This window comes from Myotis yumanensis, unplaced genomic scaffold (genome assembly GCF_028538775.1).
Source record: "Myotis yumanensis isolate MYYU_CA2020_CCGP unplaced genomic scaffold, mMyoYum1.0.hap1 SCAF_22, whole genome shotgun sequence".
NCBI lineage: Eukaryota > Metazoa > Chordata > Mammalia > Chiroptera > Vespertilionidae > Myotis > Myotis yumanensis.
The window spans coordinates 8,472,610-8,492,957 of NW_027223773.1; the positions used below are offsets into that span (position 1 = coordinate 8,472,610).

Here is a 20,348-nt window from a genome sequence, read left to right on the forward strand (position 1 = left end):
CCACTGCCAAACTACACTTTCAAAGGTCGCCTTTCAAGCAGCAAATGTCACCTCCCCCGAGAAGCCTCCCGTGACCTCTCTAGACCTAGACCAAAGTGAGCCATTCTTCTTCTGACCTCTCGGACGCCTTCCTTAGGAGCAACCGCACGGCGTTGGCTTCTCGGTTGTGTCTGTTTAGGTTGGACTCCTGACCTCCTCACTAAATTGCCGGCCCCTGCAAGCGGGTCGATGCTCTATCCCTCCATCTCCTGGCAGATCTCACTGGTCCAGATTGATGGAGGGATGATATCAGCTTCCCAGGGTCAAGCCTTGATGTTCAAAACTTAAAAATTAGAAAGCAAACTCTGGTCCAACAGAAATGCTTTTTGACTGATAAGAGGCATAGTTTTGCAAATTCCTTGGCTTATGACCTCGTTTCGGGCCCAGCTGGACAATCCAGAGACCCTTCTAAGCCCGACTCTCCACTCCATACACGCAAAGTGGTCTGTCGTCCTCCTAGGCCGGCGCGTGGCCACCTCTCAGCCTAGTGCCACCTGTCCCTGGCCACCGAGTCGCCGATGGCTGTGCCCAGGCTTGCCAGCAAGAACCAAACCCAACAGCTGTCCTTCCACACTTGTCAGCACAAGACGGGAGACCCGGGAGGCTATTTTCATACCCAGAAGGGTGCAAAGCTAGCTTCCTGCCAGCAAGGAAGGGGGTGGCTTTCCGTTCACTCCGGAAAAACAATCCCCCCAAAACATATTCTACATCCAGAAGCCCCTGCAGCCTGCCTCCCAAATTATTTGCTAAAGAAAGAACTCCGGTCAAGTGGGGTCTGTGTGGCATTCAAAGCCCAGCTTCCCCTGGGAACGCAGCCGAGAGGAAGACAGTAGTGAGAGAGCATCCACGCTCGGTGGCTCCACAATAGCCACTGCAGCGAATTCCACAGGCCTGGCACTGGCTCTCTGCCGCCGCCTTGCTCACCTGGGGCGCTGTGCCCAACTTAGCCACCTCCGGGACCCCGGGGCTATAGCCACCCTTCTCCCACCCTGTTCATCAGAGGAAACTTCCCAGCCTTGCCAATGGCCTCCAAGGCCCTACACGAGCTGTCAATCGTGATTTCTCTAATCTCATCTCCCAGGACACTTCTGATAATGCTGGAACACGTCAGCAATGGGACCAGCTGTCCCCTCGGCCAGAAATGCTCTTCCCCAGAGAGCCCCGGACTGTTCTCTGACCTCCTCCGAGTCTCTGCTCAAATGCCACCCTCTTGATGACCCTCCTGGCCAACTTATTTATTTTTAAAGATATATTTTTATTGATTTCAGAGAGAGGAAGGGAAAAGGAGAGAGAGAGAAACATCAATGATGAGAGAGAATCACTGATCCGCTGCCTCCTGCACGCCCCCTACTGGAGATGGGCATGTGCCCTTGTCCGGGAATTGAACCGTGACCTCCTGGTTCATAGGTCGACGCTCAACCATTGAGCCACACCAGCTGGGCTCGGCCAGCTTATTTGAAATTGCAATTCACTTCCCCATCCCCACCCCTGCTCTTCTTTTCGCCCCATAACAGTTCTCCAATCCTACCATCCCTTACGTTTTCAATGAATTATCCATCTTCCCCTTCTAGCCTGGGGAGCTCCTCAAGGCAAAGTTCTGGGCTGTTTTATTCACTGATGGTATCACTAGTGCCCAGTTGGGTGCCTAACGCATGGCAGACACACAAGCCACAAATACTCTTCAAAGAACTCATCTGTCATAGGAAGGTCTTCTCTTGACCTCTGTCTTCCCAGGAGCTCTGCCTACATTTGACATTGATCTTAAGACTCTCTACTCATAGTCAATGTCGACTCTTCATTGAAGCCTTGTTGGTTGGGCAGCAGAATTCACACCCTCCGTCATTCTTTTCCTACTTCAACAGCCATGGGGGCTGCTTAGCAACATGGCCTGTCTTGCCGACGTGGGCATTTCTCTAATCATTTGACGGCCAGAAACGCGCTAGAGCAGTTAGAGAGCAGCTGTTCTGGATGGTTCCACAATAGCATCAGGGAAACAGGAGAAAAAACCAAGTCATTCAGCGCTAACTCTTCTCCTGAGGAGCCGGTCAGATTTTCACCTGCCCTGAACCTCTGGCGGAGGAAAAACTCCAAAGCGAAAGCTGCAGTGGCTCGACGCTGAGTTTGGCCAAGAGAGTAGAGTTTACATCCCACTGTTGGCTGGAGCCTCAGCCGATGGAATGTCCCAGAACAGGATTCGGGCCATGAAGAGGTCGGCAGGGGGTGAAACTCTAGCCGTCGGTTTATACATTATAAAATAGATGTTGCGTACACATTACACACTGATTTTGAAAATCTCCTCACTCCACTGTTACCCCGGTGAAGGACTTTGAGTGGGAGAATTCACTCCTGGGCGCAGCTTCCACACTAGGCGTCCACCCCTCTCCCCGTGTGATTAACTGACTTCCTTGCACACGCACCACCATCCCCTCCGGGGTGAATAGGTGTGGTGCGTGTGATTCACAAGTCTACCTCCACATCTGTGTGCATCTGGGGAAATGGAAAGTCCGGGGAGAGATGTGGCTGGGCTGTGGATTGAGGGCCCCGCACTTGCAGGACCAGCGGGTGGAAGAGGCCCCGTAGGATCTGAATCCTCTGGGCTGGGACTGCAGTGAACAGACCCACCCAATCAGAGCAGCAACAAACTCAGTGACACAGGAATGACCCGAAATGCCACTCAAATATGCAGATTGCTGGCCTCCGCCCACCCCAGCCCCACCCCCTCTGCAGGTCTGGGAGAGGCCAGGGAATCTGCTTCCAAAGACACCTCAGGAGGCACTTTTTATATTATTACTAGAGGCCCGGTGCACAAATTCGTGCACAGGTGAGGTCCCTCGGCCTGGCCAGCAATCAGGGCCATCTTGCCCAGCCTAGGGGGAGGGACCACGGGTGGTTGGCCAGCCAGGAGGAGGGGCCAAGGGAGGTTGACCGACCACAGGGAGGGACCACAGGAGGTTGGCTGTGGGAGTGCACTGACCACCAGGGGGCAGCTCCTGAATTGAGCGTCTGCCCCCTGGTGGTCAGTGCTCATCACAGCTACCAGCTGGTCGTAACAGCCCTTTAGGCTTTTATATATATAGATATTTTTTAATCCTCACCTGAGGACATGCAGGGAGAAAGAAAGAGAGACATCAATCAGTTACCTTCCATCTGTGCCCCATTTGGGGGTTGAACCTACAACCCAGGGAGGTGCCCTGACTGGGAATCGAACCCGCAACCTTTTCAGTGCACAGTGCACAGGATGACACTCAGCCAACTGAGCCATCCGGCTGGGCTCGGAAGATACTCTGAGAAACACCATCTTTAAATCTCCCCCCCAGCTCCTTAAAGCCTCTTTCTCAGTAAACACGTGGAGAAAAAATAACCACCCAAACAAACCTGAAATCGCTTTCACGACCCTTAATCCATTCATTCCTGGACAGACTGTTGCTTATCTTCTGGATTTTTATGTTTTATTAGAAAACCTCTCAGGCCGACTAACATCCTAACCAATAGTTGGGGGATGGGGGGACGCAGAGGGAGGGGATAATGACTTTAACAAGAGAAACAAGCTCTAGCAACCACAGGACCTGTGAGGAGCAAGAACAATTGCATCCACCCAGCAGGTGGTGGTTGAGCCTTGACCTAGGAACCAGGAGGTCACGGTTCCATTCCCGGTCAGGACATATGCCGGGTCTGTGGGCTCGATCCCCAGTAGGGGGCGTGCAGGAGGCAGCCGATCCATAATTCTCTCTCATCATTGATGTTTCTCTCTCTCCCTCCCTCTGCCTTCCTCTCTGAAATCCATGAAAATAAATTTAAAAAAAAGAACGATCCCATCCTGTGTTGAAGGCTGAGGAAGCCTCGGACCCCCAGTCCCATCATCACTGGGGCCAGCACAGCCGTGATCAGCACCCCCAGGTTGGAGCGAGTGAGAAAAGCACGAGGCGCCCCCGGCCCCGCGCTGCCTCCAGCGGCTCCCAGCGGCTCCTTGGAAGGAGGGGAGGGTCACACAAGGTGACAGCGATGGCCCTGGAGCTGCTTGGCACGGCCGGCCGCACGCAGCATGGAGAGACTCACCCTGACCCTGGCCGCCTGCCGCTTGGCATCGGCTCACTTACATTTTTACTCAATTACTATTTCTAAGAACAGAGACACACACAAAAAATAAAATGCAGGGCCCCACCGCTCAGCAGCCTCGCGTGGAAGGACCGAGAGGGGTCTACAGGGTTTTCCCAGCGGCCTGGAAGCGGGGTGTGGGGGGACTCTGGGGGCAGCCTCTGCCTCGCTCCCTGTCCCCACCCTGGGAGGCGCTCCTGATGTCCCCACGGTGGGTTTCTCCTGTGTTTTCACCCAAGAAAGAGGGCAGCTTGCAGCCGTGCGATGCCTGAGAGCCACCCCAAGGGAGGCGTGTCTGGGAAGGGCGACCACACACAGAACACCCCTCACCCCTGGGAGGCCTCTCTCCCCCGTGTTTCCTAAGGGAGGGAGAGGAAAAGGAAATTGATCCAGAGTCGTAGGTAAGACCACGACAACATTGAGGGGCAGGATTCCCGAGGGGATGCAACAGGAAGGCCAAAACAACGAAAAGTTTGGGGTCTGGGCAGTGTGGTGGAGAGCAAGGGGCCAGACCTGGGTTCGTATTTGGGCTCTGACACCGGCCGGCTCGAGGGGAGGGCCAGGGTCTACCTCTCTAAGCCGGTTTCCAGAAAAATGGCATTGCTACTGGGGTCCTTCCCAACCGACCAACGTGGGGAGGACCAGGAGGCTGTGTCTTAAGGACCAAGGGGTGTTTAACGAACGTTTTTCTCCTCTCCTTCCCTCCCCTTTTCTTTTCCAGAAAGCTACTGGGGGCGGGGTGATCAGACAATCCACTCCTCTAGTTAATAAGACAGTGAAATAAAACACACATTTGGAGATGGACTATAAATACAACGTGTCTCACCAAAGAGAACTTCTTATTTTTCACGTGGCAGCTTCTAGCTAGCCACTCTGAGGCGTTTTGGGGGGGGGGGGGGGGGGGCGGAATAAGTGTATAATCTCGGTAGAATCAGTTTTGTTTTTAAGGTTTTTTTGTTTTTGTTTTGTTTTGTTTTAGGAAATCCCAGCTTAGGCCACTGTGAATAAGTCACCTTCTTCCTTGATTCTCAAGAAGCAAAGTTAAGCATGATAAATTGCAAAGCAGGTTACGCCAGGGAATCAGACTTCTATGCGGGTAATCAACACATTTCTTTTGTCCCTATCTGGGACCTCTGCCCACATTTAGAATCCATATAATCCAAACCTTCTCAGAGCCTCAAACATGCAGCATGAACCAAGGCCAGCATTACTGGTTCACTTCCTCTCTTTCTAAGCACGGGTCAAGGGCACTTCAGGCCACCGAGTTTTTCCGGTGTCAGCAACATCTCAATCCCGTCTTTGCTGTGGTCTCATTGCCCCGCATGAAGTAGGCACCCGGGAAAAGCCGGCTGAATTGATTCATGCTCCAAATCAGAAAGGAATGAGACTTCTGGCTTTAGTGACCCCCGGGGCCGGACAGGTGGCACTGGCTCTGAGAGTCGGGGCTAAGTGGTGTGAGCATGTGGCACGCTCCCAGGTCTTGACCCATGACAGCCCATTTCTCATGCAACCCAGAAAGGACAACAGGAAGGTCACACACAAGGGCAGCAGCATAACTCTCCCACAGGCCTCCCTCTAGAACTTCAAAGGAAAGGGAGGGGGGGAAAAATCTCCTTTGCATTAATTGAGCAACTACTATGTGCCAGGAATAAGGACATAGATACAAATAAGATACACACACACACACACTAAAGGGGACCCTGGACATTCTGGTCATATGGGTCAGCCCTCCCGAGACCATCCCTCCATGGGGGTCAATATTTTGAATCACTCTGTGACCCCTGGGACACACATCTCATACACCCCACACAATCCATCCCATCACTAGGGCAACCACGCCATCATAAGATTTCAAAGCGATTCATGGGTGTGTCTCCTAGAAGACGGCTAACTGCAAAATTCAGGGGCACCTTTGCGAGGGATCAGCGACAAGGCTGCGTGGCCTCTGCCACTTCCCCCACAGGAGACAGACACTAGCGATAAAGCCGATATTACTACGTGAAAGGAGGTATAAAGCAGACGAGTGTACTCACCAAGGTACCCACAGAGCACCTGGGACTGCCTGGAGCAGAAGCTGCCCACTGAGCCAGAGGGTGTGGTAACAACTGGGCAGACAGCTAGGAGTTTTAAAAAGCACAGTCATTAGCTATTTGGCTGACGAGAAGCCTTGCACAGAGCTATACAAAGACTCAACGCGGGAGAGGGACTCAATGAACGTTCTTATCATTTTCCCCCGGAAATAGAAGGACCCTGCTACTCGGGGGCAGGGGACGCAACACTGAACACTTACAGGGGCTCTGGGTTCTGGGCCCAGCTTTTCGGCGGCCCTTCCCCGGCAGGCAGACTCCTGGATTCGACGTTCCCTCTAACACGTCCCCGTGTTAAAATAACAATGTCCAATTTATATACCGAAATGTTAAAATAAATACCTTGACTTCTATTAAAGACAGCTAGGGAAGGCCTTGACCTCCTTTGACGAAAGACAGACTACCTATTAAGAATAAAAGCCTGTTTTTCATTTGGTTGGCCGAGATTTCGGGTTTCTTAAAACCACCTGTCATCATTTCTCACCCACACGTGAGAACTCCTTCTCCTATGAGTTCAAAGTACACGTGTATATTGGTCTGGGGCTGCTCAGCTATAGTTGAAACATTCGGGGCTCCTTGGATGGGATAAAACGTATCTTCCATGGTTGCTGTTTTTTTAAAATATATTTCTATTGATTTCAGAGAGGAAGGGAGAGGGACAGAGAGATAGGAACATCAATGATGGGAGAGAATCATGGATCAGCTGCCTCCTGCACGCCCCCCACTGGGGATCAAGCCCGAGCAACCCAGGCATGTACCCTGACTGGGAATCGAACTGTGACTTCCTGGGTCATAGGTCAACGCTCAACCACTGAGCCATGCTGGCCCGGGCCATGGTGGTTATTACATCCTGAAATTTGGAACTTTGTTTCCTTTGAAGTAGCAGCAACTAGCTCTTGTATATGGCCCACCATATTCTTCTTAAAGAAAAAAAAATACACCAAAAATGGAAGAGAAAACATTACTAAGGGTAGTCGAGTCCGGTATAAATACAGGATTTTTGCATGAGATGAGGTAGATCCGATAAACCCTGGGACACATCACCTGATTTTGCCAGGCCCCTGTTTCTGTAAAATGAAGTGGATGTCAGGGAACCCTTGAAGGTTATTAGAAGATTGAGCTGAGATGATCTACACTAATAAAAGAGAAACATGCAAATTGACCATCCCTCCACTACTCCCACCAGCCAATCAGAGCGAGCATGCAAATTAACCCAACAAAGATGGCGGTTAATTTGCATACACCAGTGCAGAGCGAAGATGGAAGACAGCATAAAAGGAAGCCAAGTGCTGCAGAAGGGAGCAAAGTGGTGGAGAAGGGAGGGAGCGAGGCAGCGGAGAAGGGAGAGAAGCAGGAAGCCCTATTCTTGCAGGAATAGGCCTGAGGAAGCCCTATTCTTGCAGGAATCTTCCTGCAATGGGCTTCTAGTGTATATATATATAAAAGAGACTGAAAAATAAAATGTAGTCAAGGGATGTGATACCTGAGTTACCTAACCTAGTGGCTAGATGAGCCCCTGAGTGCCTTCCAGGCCCGGCATGAATATACTTCTCTCCTCACTCCAGGCACAGCCTGGAAATCCACACCCCTTCCATTCACCGGGGGCACATCTCCTAGAAATACCTGCCCCAAAGCAGACCTGACCTGAGAACTGTTTTTGACAAAAGACAGCGGCCGTATGGATTCCTCATTTTGTGTGTTTTCCAGATTTGTGCCTCTTATCTCTCGACATGAAAACTGGTAGGAAAGACTTTGCCCTGCCCTGGAGCTTACCCTCGCCAGCATTCAGCAAACTCACAAGATCCCCAGCCACCTGTTTGCACACTTGCACGGGTCCCACCTCCCAGTGGAGCCCTCTCTAGCAGGGACCTGGGACCCTGGCTGACCCGCATGGCAGGGAGGAGCCCACGCCCAGGCCTCTGTAGCGCCTGCGATCACATTGTCTCAGACGCCCTTGCCAGCTGACATCTGTGCACACGTTCTCCCCAATAAGCAGCCATGCTGTCTATTTTTAGAGCCTTCCCCGGAGTCTCCTGAGGGAGAAAATCCCCCCAGATAACCAGTCCACAAAGACAGGAAGCTCCACTGGGCACCAAGGCTTTGTCACAAGATCAGCAAGTCAAACAAAGCCTTTTGGGGCCGGCCTGACCCCTGGAAAGAGATGCGAAAAGTTACCTTCCACAGAAAGCTCAGTTTCACCCCACAGAGGCAGAGTAGGATGCAGCGTGTGCTTTCTCGTCCAGCTGTGGCCCTATGCATTTCTGGGGGCACTTCACTCCTTTCCCTGGGAAATAGCACCTTCTTCAGGCCAGCAGGGGTTGCGGGACCATTCTATTTATGGGATCAGAATGCCTGGAGTAGCCCTAACCAGTTTGGCTCAATGGATAGAGCGTGGGACTGCAGACTGAATGGTCCCAGGTTCGATTCCTGTCAAGGGCATGTACCTTGGTTGTGGGCACATTCCCAGTAGTGGGTGTGCAGGAGGCAGCTGAGAGATGTTTCTAACTCTCTATCCCTCTTCCCTTCCTCTCTGTAAAAAGTCAATAAAATATATTTAAAAAAAAAAGAATCCCTGAAGTGGTCCCAGATCACCCAGGGTAGTGGTCGGCAAACTCATTAGTCAACAGAGCCAAATATCAACAGTACAACAATTGAAATTTCTATAAGAAATTTCTGTAAGAAATGTCTGTAAGAAAAAGGTAAAGCCATTCTTGCTCAAATGGTCCCTTAAGCAGAAGGAAATGTCATGAAAAATGCTCCCAGGCCCTGGCTGGGTAGCTCATTGGTCAGAGCGTCGTCCCGATGTGCCAAAGTTGTGGGTTTGACCCCCAGTCAGGACACACATACAAGAGTCAACCAATGAATGCATCAATAAGTGGAATGACAAATCGCTGTTTCTCTCTCTCAAACCAACACATACATTTTTTAAAGTGCTCCTAAACTCCATTTCAAATTCAATTCCTGCCACAAACCCTCCACACACACCTCTCTCTGGCGATAGCCGTTCCATGAGTGGGCCCTACCATTTCCTCTCCACGCTACACCACAATGAATTTGTACTCCACTTAGAGACAGCCCAGCCAATGGTACTGAGGGAAGGCACACCGCTGATGCCAAGTGCGCCAGACCTGGGGTCAGCGTGGCTCAAGTCCACCTTCTAGCATCTGAGGACTGAGGAACTCATGAAGTCCGGCACAGTTCTAGCCACACAGCTTGGTTATTGATGGTGATGTTTGCTGACAGGGGAATCTTCTGACATGAATCCCTCTCCAAGACAAACTGGCCCCAATCACCTCATTCTCACCAGCCCTGAGGAGGTGACATGGTGGCCATCCAGGACTGGATTCACGGAGCTGACCAATGACTTCCATGCACACCCTCAACAACCCAAGGCTTGATCCCGTGAGGAGGGACAAATGAATGGCTGGGTGATTCTTCACATCAACATGACTTTTAACAGACATGTCTAAGGGTGACAGTGAGGTTTCCGAGCCCGAGGTGACGGCCAGAACGCGGCTCTGTTTCTGCCCACATACTGCCCAAGTCCGAGTTCTGGAATGTTCCATTCTCCGCTTCCCTCTCCTCAATTTCCAACGCCCAGATGCCACCTGTGCGCCTGCCTGTGGGGACAGAACTCAGGGGCCTGTCCCATTACCAAAGCATCCATCGTCTGCAGAGAAATGTCCTGTCTGTGATGCTCTTTCCTCCTTTTATTTATTTTTTTTATTTCTTTTTATATATATATATATATATTATTGATTTTTTAGAGAGGAAGGGAGAGGGATAGAGAGTTAGAAACATCGATGAGAGAGAAACATCGATCAGCTGCCTCCTGCACATCTCCTACTGGGGATGTGCCCACAACCAAGGTACATGCCCTTGGCCGGAATCGAACCTGGAACCCTTCAGTCCGCAGGCCGACGCTCTATCCACTGGGCCAAACTGGTTAGGGCTCTTTCCTCCTTTTAAAGTAGACTCAGAATAAGCCATTCACCTCCCCCCCCTCCCCCCCTTGGCTTTTCTCAGCCCCCAACTGAATTCTAAGAGTTACTGACAAAGAAGTACAACTTCCACAGTATTGTCATTTAGATGTCAAAGCAGATGGGAAGCTGAGGTTAAGTCAGTGGACAGGGAAATCAATGACCGGATACTAATAAAACCCAAAGTGGAAAGAATGACAAAGTTATTGCCGTTCCCTGTGGTAGAGAGAGAATGATTGATCCCTAATGGGTTTCGTCTGAGAAGCTTTGAGTTAACGATGCTGAAATGAATCCCACACTGAAAAATTAAGTTACGTTTCTCAGGAAAAAAAAAAAGTCTCTGTTTTGCCAACTGTAAATTGTGCTCTTAGAATGCATTAACAAATACTGTCTTTCTCGATAACAAACTTTGCATTCTTGTCCCCAAGATGAGGTGACGAATATAGATGCTTGCGACAGCGACAGCCTGAAGTGAAGGGTGAGCAGTTATGTGGGAGCCGGCTTGTCAGGCCCGATGGGGCATCTGACAGGGTGGAATGGGTCAGATGGGGGAAGACCGGGGACAGAGCCAACGTCTATGTCACAGCAGTTTTCTTTGTCTTTCTGAAGACTGGGACGATGCTACAGATTTCCTGAAACAAACAACATCTCCCCCAAAAGCAGTCCCCCTGACTTCTCTCAGCACCTCAGTGCTCTTCCTCAGGGATAGCCTGCTTCCTACTGACCCCCATGTGGGCAGCAAGGAACAGGAACACGTGGGACAAGCTAATGTGAGAGCCAACAGCTGCACCTAGACGACTTCCAGAAGGTTCAGGCCTCGAAACATCCAGAAAGCTTTGTCCGTTGGCCTTAAGTTCCTGAAGTCGTCGGGGTTGAAGGAGCACCTAAGCCCCACATTTCTGACCCATCAGAGAGCTCATTGGAGAGAATGGAGGGGGGTCCTGGTCTCCAAGAACAGTTTCCTCAGCACCATGAGGCCTTCCCCCCATCTAACATGGCGAGTCCAAGAAACTCAACTCCTGCCCTAACCGGTTTGGCTCAGTGGATAGAGCCTCGGCCTGCGGACTGAAGGGTCCCAGGTTCAATTCCAGTCAAGGGCATGTACCTTGGTTGTGGGCACATCCCCAGTAAGGGGTGTGCAGGAAGCAGCTGATCAATGTTTCTCTCTCATCGATGTTTCTAACTCTCTATCCCTTTCCATTCCTCTCTGTAAAAAAATCAATAAAATATATTTTAAAAAGAAAGAAAGAAACTCAACTCCTTACCAATGCAGCATCATCCTGTTTTCTAAGATGTTTGTGGTCTTACCTAAGAAGGCTTCCTTCTCAAGGGCTTCTTAGATATCTAGCTAGCCCTGCCAGTCCCTATTTCCAGACCCTTAGGTGGCAAAGGTCACCTAAGAAACAATCCGAGTGTGCAAAGAAAATAGATCCATTGAGTGGAACCTACCAGGAAAAGAATAAGATGCAGGTCCCAAGACATCCCAGGCTAGTGGGAGTGGCTTCTAGAACATCCGTGTTTTATCACGTTTTAGTATGTCTAAAATCTCTCTTTTCCTAGCTCACAGTCAACGGCACGTTAGAGTGAATTGTCAGTGACGTTTCCTTCCTAGGGGCCCATACAATAATGGCGGCCCTTAAAATCCATGGCGCTTGAGATGCAATGAGTTATGGCTGCCGTGCAACGTAGGCCTACAAAGCCAGCAACAGAGCCAGGTGCCCTCTGCCCCTGTCCTCCTCAACCTCCTATGGCCCTAGAAGGCCAGCCTCTTCGTCATTGTCACAGGTGAAGAAGCTGAGCCTGACCCAGGGAAGCTGAGCGCCATCGATGCAGATGCTCCAGAGGCGTGAAAACCAAGAAGCATTCAGGGAGGGTGGGGAAGGGGCCAAGGGGGTGTTTCACGCCACAGCGGGGCCACCAAGCCGACCCAGGAAGCAAGGTGGTGGCCCCACCGCAGTCCAGTTCACCACCCGGATGAGAGAGGTCAGTAGAGAAACGAAGCCACAGCAACAACAACAACAAACAACAAACAACACCCCATTTGTGGTTGTCGCCTGATCGGAACTTCTCAGATTCCTCCCAAACACAGACAGGAGCGCGCTTTGCAGCCTAAACAAACCCACCAAAGAATCCCTCGTCTGTGATTCCACTGAAAAGGCCCGGAGAACATGGGATTCCTCGGTTTAAAAAAAAAAAAAAAAAAAAAGATCTGGGTTTAAAGAATATTGGAAAAGAAACGCACACCATATGGCTTCAAAATGACAATGGAAACATTTGTTTATCTCTGGCCAGAGGCACATTTCGTCAAGCTGCTCCCAATCGGAGGAACGGAACCCAACCTCCCTCCGGCTGAAGGGCTGCCTAAGGGGAGCGAGCACATCTGGCGAGTCCACGTCCTCTCCAGCATCCCTCAGCACCGGAAATGCTCCATCAAGACAGATGCAGGGCCGCTTCCAGCCACTTCCATGCAGTGCCTTGGCTTGAGGTTCACCTTCCGACTAAACCTACAAGGGGGTGAGGGGGTGGGCAGGAGTGGGGGGGGATGCTGACCAGAGTCCCAACTCCGTGGTTGGCCTGCACATCTCTCCCAGGGCCAGGTTCCTACACGAACCTTCTAAGAATGTAGTCGGGCCCTAGCCAGTGTGGCTCAATGGATAGCGCGTCGGCCTGTGGACTGAAAGTTCCCGGTTTGATTGTGGTCAAGGGCACATGCCCGGGTTGTTGGCTCGATTCCCACTAGGGGGCGTGCAGGAGGCAGCTGATCAATGATTCTCTGTCACCATGGATGTTTCTCTCTCTCTCTCCTCCTCTCCCTTCCTCTCTGAAATCAATAAAAATATATTTAAAAATAACTAAATAGCTCTAACTGGTTAGGCTCAGTGGATAGAGCGTTGGCCTGTGGACTGAAGGGTCCCCAGTTCGATTCCGGTCAAGGGCATGTACCTTGGTTGCGGGCACATCCCCAGTAGGGGGTGTGCAGGAGGCAGCTGATCGATGTTTCTCTCTCATCGAAGTTTCTAACTCTCTATCCTTCTCCCTTCCTCCCTGTAAAAAAATCTATAAAATATTTTTTTTAAAAAAATAAATAATTAAAAATGCAGCCTGAAGCGTGTTGTCATCTCTGGGCGAAGGCCTGGGAGTTGGCGACCTCCTCGGTTCTAACCCAGATCTGATGGTGGATCGACAGTGAATCACTAGCCCTCTTTCCCCATCTCCGTTTCCTCTAGGAAAGCGGACCTGTCACTCCTTGGTATCTTAGAGGGAAGATGCTGCAATCAGGTTACATCAGCGCTTCTGCACCAGGCAGAAGCCATCCTTCAAAAGATGCAGCTCCCGAAGTCGCCCCCAGAGGTCGCTGTGGAGACACAGGGCTGGGCGTCCCTCTGGGAGGTCAAGGGGTCCCCCGCTTGGCCCCTCTGGCTCCAAAGCCCAGCCTCCCTGGTGGTGAGGAACCTGGCCTCACCTGGCAGCGAAGACTTGCCCAACAGTTCCAGTTATAAACAGTATATTTCTTTGAGGGTTTTTCCTAGTCCTTGAAAAGTCAAAGAAAAAAAACAGAGAGGAAATCCTGACAGAGTATGTGGCCTAAAGTTAAACGTAACCACAATTAGGCACCACAGTTAGTACAAGCGATGATGCAATGACAACGAAGGAATTAAAGTGGGTCTGTTGTTTATTAATAACTCAGCCATTGTGGGAGTCAAAGGGTTCAAGTCTGTCTTTGATCTCTTTTTCTCTCTCTCTCTCCTTCCCTCTCTCTCTTTTTCTCTCTCTGTGTCTCTTGCACATCCACACACAGAGAATCTTAAAAAATAAAATCCCTGAACATCAAGCAAAAATACTACTATGTTCCAGCAACTGCTAATATTTTCCTTCCCTGGGCAACTGGCCCGTAGTCCAGCAACTTGTGCACAGAGAGCCCTGTCCCTGAATAGAACCTTAAGCCTCCCTCCCCCCCCAGAACACAGCACTTTTGGGGGTCATTCCTTCGACGCTCCACGATTTCCCTTGGAAAATGACAGGAGAAATAGAAAAGGACATTGTTTGGCATCAAATGTTTAACATTCATGTGAAAACAATGACCGAAGAAACCTCGCTGTGATGTTTCGGGCTGTATATTTTAGTTTATCTCATTCAATAGGATTGAATAAACCAACACGGTTATTTATTTTCTTCGTTGCCTGGCCTGGAGAATCCACTCTTCATTAACATGCATTGTTTATTTTCCCTGCAAGGGAAATCCAAGATAATTTCTCACTTCTCTTTGTCCTGACTGATAGCACTGGCTGACCGAAGTTACCGAGGGGTGGGGCCGCGCCGGGCCTCAGGCTCAATGAATGGGAAGTTCAGATGTCTAATTTAGGTGTTTATTACCATCATAATAAAGCATGGACTATACCAAACGGTCCACTTTCATGCTCCTATTTAATTAAGGTGACTTTCTGATTATCTTTCTATTCAAGGCTCTCATTTTAATGTCCTTTGGATTGTAAAGATATTTTCTTTTTTAGGTGATTACTTTTCACATGGGACTACTAGCAGAATTCAGTAACGCCAAGTAACTATCAGGGGAATCAGGGCTTCTCAATGCTGGCATGCCTGACTCTTGGGCTGGATAATTCTTTGATACATGGGAGGGGCTCAGCGGTGGGTGTTCTAGGATGCTTAGCCAAATCCCCAGCCTTCCCCATTCAGTGCCCACAGCACCCCTCCACTCCCAGTCAGGACAATCAAACATGTCAGATGTATCCTGGGTGGGGACGGTGAGTATGTATGTGTATGTGTGTGTGTGTGTGTATGTGTGTGTAATCACCACAGTTAGAATCCCAAGTGCCTGATTAGTTAGAATGAAAGAGGGAGAGGAAAGAGAGAAAATGAAACGGTTTTGTCTCTTCCTTTTTAGGATTATCCAAATCTCTACAGATTTTAAACTGTCCATCCTTGGACACCTCCTCTGGGTAAGGAGGTTACTCTCACTAAATCTCTAAAGCCGTGAGCAGTGTCTTTTGAATAGCTGTGCCTTGAACTTCAAATGGATTGTCAAAAGGACCCAGAAATCCACCAATTCCCACTGGGTAAAAGGATCGGTAAACCTAAGCCTAACTCCACTTTGAGCCTTAAACTAACAGCATGTGAGAAGATCAATATGCATAAATTCAAAACGAATCAGACCCCTTCTCTAACTGTTGACACAGTATTATTTATATCCCCTAAATACCTTTCTTGACTAAAATTCATCCGAGAAAGTTGGCAACTGGCCAGTTCTATTCATATTTACTGTATTTATATAGCGCGCTGGGCCAAGGATAATATTTAAGACAAAATATGCCTGGAGGCATATACAATATCTCTTATATTTTTACTTTGAAATGTCCACGTTGCTAAAAATATTGAGTCTGAACCGTATAAAATGTGCCGCGAAGGGCGATCAGCGATCTGAAATGATATATGGCTCGCTGAGTATAATTAGAGCATATTTGTAATACTTGAGCCGGAGTCACTCCCTGAACGCTAATAAGTTGGGGGTAAAAAAAAAATGAACCAGTGATCTTTCCCATGCCTTGGGCTCTGGGGCTCATGACCCTCACGAAGTCACTGCAAGCAGCAACAGGCACACTCCCTCCGGCAGCCACGAGCAAGTCCTAAAGGGGGAACGTTGGTACGGAAGCCAAGGCTGTACTTTCAATTTGCTGTTTAAAAATATGGTGGAGTGCTTTTCTCTTTTCTTCCCCACCCCCACCCCCACTTTTCTTTTTTTTTTTTTTTGGAAGGGTGTACTATATTCCAGTATAACTCGAAAGTGCTGGAAAATCAGTTAACCTACTTTCTGTGAAATGGTCCACAGTCCTTACACCGTAGGATGCAGTCTGCTATGGTCCTCGGCCCCTCAACCTACGTTCACAAGACAGGCTTTACAAAGCCTGTATTTTGCTTTAAGAACGTGCTTTAAGAAGCCTGTATTTCGGTATGAAACGCCCACAGTCTATTTCGAAAAATACTGGACTTCGGAGAGGCTTTCCTATCTTTGGTGGCTCCACGTGGGATGGGGAAGTTTCCACTTGCTGCTCTTCGCGGCCCTATCTGGAATCCTGACCCTGTGAGAATGTCTCCACTTTGGTGATGGCCATGACCCCAGGTCAGATCACTCAGCCCCTGGGACTGAGAGACGCTGGAAAGAACAGGGAATGGAGGCCCTCCTGGGTGACCTGCTCTCTCCACGCCTCTCTCCTGATGGATTCAGCCCTCCTCTGTGAAGAGCGCTGGCGATGCATGCGAGATTTTGCAGGTAAACACGCTACTGGGATGCCAAGTTCAGGGGCTGCATAACACACTGGCCCATCTGCCCCAACAGCCGTGGAAACCACGCACGTGCAGGGGAAGGCACACTGACTCAGCCCCCGGTTCGATCCCAATGGCTTCGGGTTCATGACAATGAACCTTCTTGCCTAATATCTCCTTGGCTCCACCCCAGACCCAGAGCTTCGCTTCCCGCAGGGAATAACCAGGGTGGAGTGTATTTATCACCATCATCATCACAACAATGAAACCGTCCTGCCTGCCAGGATCCCCTGCAGGAGAAGATGCCAGCAAAAGACAGGCCGCTGGGAAGACCTGGGTTAGCTCCACCGGCTCACATTTTTGAGACCGTCCAGTAGGAGACAGGGCAAGTCACAGAGCTGCGACTTGTCAAACGAAAAAAATATATATTAAAAAAAAGAAAAGCTCCGCCCTATAACTAGAACCTCTGGGATCAAACGGATCAAAAGAGCCATATTATCTCTTTAGGAAAGACACAGAGATTCCGTGAAGGCAGCCGGCCAGTATATAGGGCATGGAAAGGGGTGGAGAGAAATGGGCCACCAATGAAAAGCTTACAACTTGGGGTTTGGACTACGCAAATATCGAAGCTTTTTTTTTTCTTTCTTTCTTTTTCTTTTTCTTCTTCTTCCTGGTATTTAACCCTCTCAGGAGCATCACGGATGCTTCTTTTTTTTCCTTTTCTTTTTTAAGGATTGGAACTAATTCTAAGCAGACTGTCCTTCTCTCTCCCCCTCTCCCCCCACCCCAAGGAACTCCCCAATAAATCACTCGGCTCCCATTGCTACTGTATGCCAGCTGGCTTTGGGGACGCTGCCCTCAGAGAAGCAGGTTTACAAGAAACAAATGAGCTGCCTTCTGCTCTCTCGGAGGCGCTCAGGAGTGTGGCCCGAGTCCCCGCAGGAGCTCAGGGCTCCGGAGGGAGAAAGAGAAACGCATAAGAAAGGCGATTTTGCTACACCGCGAGCTTCAGGAGGCAGGGTTTCGTAGATTCTGGAAAATAACGTGAAAGTCCACCCCCTTTCCGCACCGTCAGACACCAAGCCGCCCTCTCCACCGCTCCAGGTGACTTCCAAGAAGGGGGGGTTGGAGGGTGGTTGGGCACAAGCCGGCCTTGGGGAATGTAAACACCTGGCCGGGGCCACAGCCTCCAGAATCGGGGGGGTTAGGAGGTAGGTGTTTTGGAAAGGTTTCACCACCTCGGGTGTGTCTTGGCGATGGGACCTGGAGACAATGGGGGAAGCTTGGGGGAGCCCCTTGGAGAGGTCGGCGGGGCGAGGGGCGCTTTCCCTTCCGGAGCCACTATTTTTTAACCCTTCCTGCGCCAGCTGGGCCGGCTCCACACCCCTCGGGGAAAGGAAAGAAAACCACCAGGATTCCCCTGCTGCCCTCGGCCCCAAGGAGCGCCTCTCGGGGGGCAGGGGGACGCCGGCTCCTAGCTGGTGGCCCAGCCAAGAATCTCAGGGGCGAGAAAAAGAGAAGAACGCCTTAGAGAGGAGAGGGGCTCTGGGGGGGGAGGACGGGGGAGAAATGGAGAAAATACAGTGGAAAGGCAACGTTTTCCAGCCTCAGCTTCTTACGCCCAGGAGTGGAAGGGGCGTGCGTGGGGCGAGGGGCTGGGGACCGAAAGGCGGACGGGCCAGGGCGATCCCTGGCGTGGTGGCCCCGCTTGGGGAGCCTCGGGGCAGCGCTCAGCCTCCGAGGATGGACACGAAACACATACACACAGACACAAACAAAAACCCCAGAAAAAAACAAGACGGCACTTACTTTCCGAGGGGAAGAAGGGCGGCATGTCGATCTTGTAGACCTCCTTGGCGTAGTACTCCTCGTCGCTGCGCTCGCGCTCGCAGGCGGCCGCCCGGCGGCTGGCCTTCTCCTGCAGCAAGTCCCGGGTGCTGTTGTAGATGGAAATGACCTCCGGGGGCACGTCCTCGGGCTCGGGGTAGTCTTCCGGGGGGCTGGTGAGCTTCAGCTTGCTGAGGATCTGCCCGCGGATCGCCTCGATCCTCTTGCGCATGAACTGGTCCATGTCGAGGGTGCTGCACGTCGACAGGCTGAGCGCGGCCGGCACCCAGTGCAGCAGCAGGAACGCGCGCAGCACACAGTAGTGCATTTTTTTTAAAAAAGGTGGAAAAAGTTTCTTTCTTTTTCTTAAAAAAAATTTTTTTAAAAATGGTACCAAAAAATAAAATAAAAATAGAGGAAAAAGAAATGGAAAAGAAACCAACCAATCTGAAAACACAGGTCAGGTAGATTTTTTTTTTTTTAATGCGAAACTTTTGCAGACAATCGAGTCACTGTCCAATAGTGAGAGAGAGAGAGAGGAAATTTAAAAAAAAAAAAAAAAAAGGTATCTTGCTGGAGAATTCCTTTCAGAAGAAAAAGCCAGTCGTTCCCCAAGTGGAAACGGTCCTATGCGATGGGCAAAGGGAACCCTCACGTGGGGGGGGAGTTAGAAAAAGTTTCCTTGCAGCGACGAGCTGGGGGGGAAAGAGAGGCGAGTGGCTAGGAGGCGGCAGTGGGGTGCAGGAGGAGGACACGGAGTTCAGTGTGTCAGTTTCGGGCGCGGAGTGGCGGATCTGAACTCGGCTCCCGCGGCCAAGAGGGAAGAGATGAAAAGGTCCCCGCGGGCAGCGGCGGGCGGGCGGGGCGCCGGGCGCGCAGCGGGGCCCGCGCGGCGCTGGTTTATACGTTTAACGCAGGAGGAGGCTCGGCCCCTGGGTCCGCTGCGGCGCTGGGAGCAGGAGCAGGCAGCTCGGAGCGGAGGAGCGCACACGTGTGTGCGTGTGCGTGTGAGTGTGTGTCTGTGTGTGCGCGTGTGCGCGCGCGGGCGCCGAGCCTGGAGCCGGGCGCGCCGCGGGGAGGCGGCCGCGCTGCGCCGGGAGCTCGGGACGCGCTCGGATCCCGCGGCGGCCGCAGCGGCTGCCGAAGCGGCGAGGACCCTGCTCCCCGAGCCGCGCGCGGGGGGCCTCCACCCCGACCCGCCCGGTTACTCCACGTTGCCGCCGCCGCCGCCGCCGCTGGCAGGCGCGCCCAGCCTCCAGCGCCCTCCTTCTCCTGCTCCTCCTTCTGCGCTCGCTCCAAACGCCAACCAGGCAGCAGACGACCGGCCGGCGGCCGCCGCCGTGGCTTCCAGCCCCTGGGCCGGCCGGCGGGGCGGCTTTATTCCTAAGGGGGTCGCGCGGGGCTGCCCTGGGACGCCCACCCTGCCCCGCGCTCCTGGGGTCTCTGCCACTCGGACTGGCTCGCTTAGGGGAGGGGGGCACTGGGCACCCTGGAGTCCACCCTCCTCCTTTCTCCTCTCTGCATCCAGGCAGCCCCTCCGGCCCGATCCCGAATGGCTGCCTAGACCGTTATATTAGGCTCTCCATCCCTTTCCTCCTCCACTTGCTCCCCTTCTCTCTCTCTCTCTCTCTCTCTCTCTCTCTCTCTCTCTCTCTCTCTCTCCTCTCAGAGCTTCTGCAGCTCCTCTCCAAGCGAACGGTCTGCTGCCAGCAGATAACATCACGGTCTTGCCTGGGAGGAGAGATTTATAAGTTCCCTCTGCACCACGTGTTTGCCTTCAACAAAGTGACGTGCTAGGATTACAGTCAGAAGTCCTCTCCTCGCTCAGCCCCGAGCTCGCCCTGAGCGGCGGAGGGGTGGGTGTGTGCGCGCAGGGGAGGGAGGGGAGGGAGGGGAGGAGGAGCGGGAGGAAGGGGGAGTGTGCGCCCTGACAACCGGGATTTACGGTATTTACTTGATAGAGTCACTTTGGACGGGGCGGCTGAAGGACTCGCTAGCAAGCCTCCCAGTTCTGAGCGAGTGTGGCTCCCTCACAGCCTCC

At 51.6% G+C, this 20,348-nt stretch overlaps 1 protein-coding gene across 1 annotated transcript in view; it reads right to left on the bottom strand.

Annotated features, from left to right (window-relative positions):
- TGFB2 (transforming growth factor beta 2) overlaps nt 1-20,007 on the bottom strand; it is a 60,801-nt gene extending 40,794 nt beyond the window's left edge. The window contains exon 1 of the mRNA XM_070401355.1: nt 18,290-20,007. Within this exon, the coding sequence (XP_070257456.1) occupies nt 18,290-18,635 (346 nt within the window). The 5' untranslated portion in view covers nt 18,636-20,007. The remainder of the gene's footprint in view (nt 1-18,289) is intronic.
- Between the last annotated feature and the right edge of the window lie 341 nt (nt 20,008-20,348).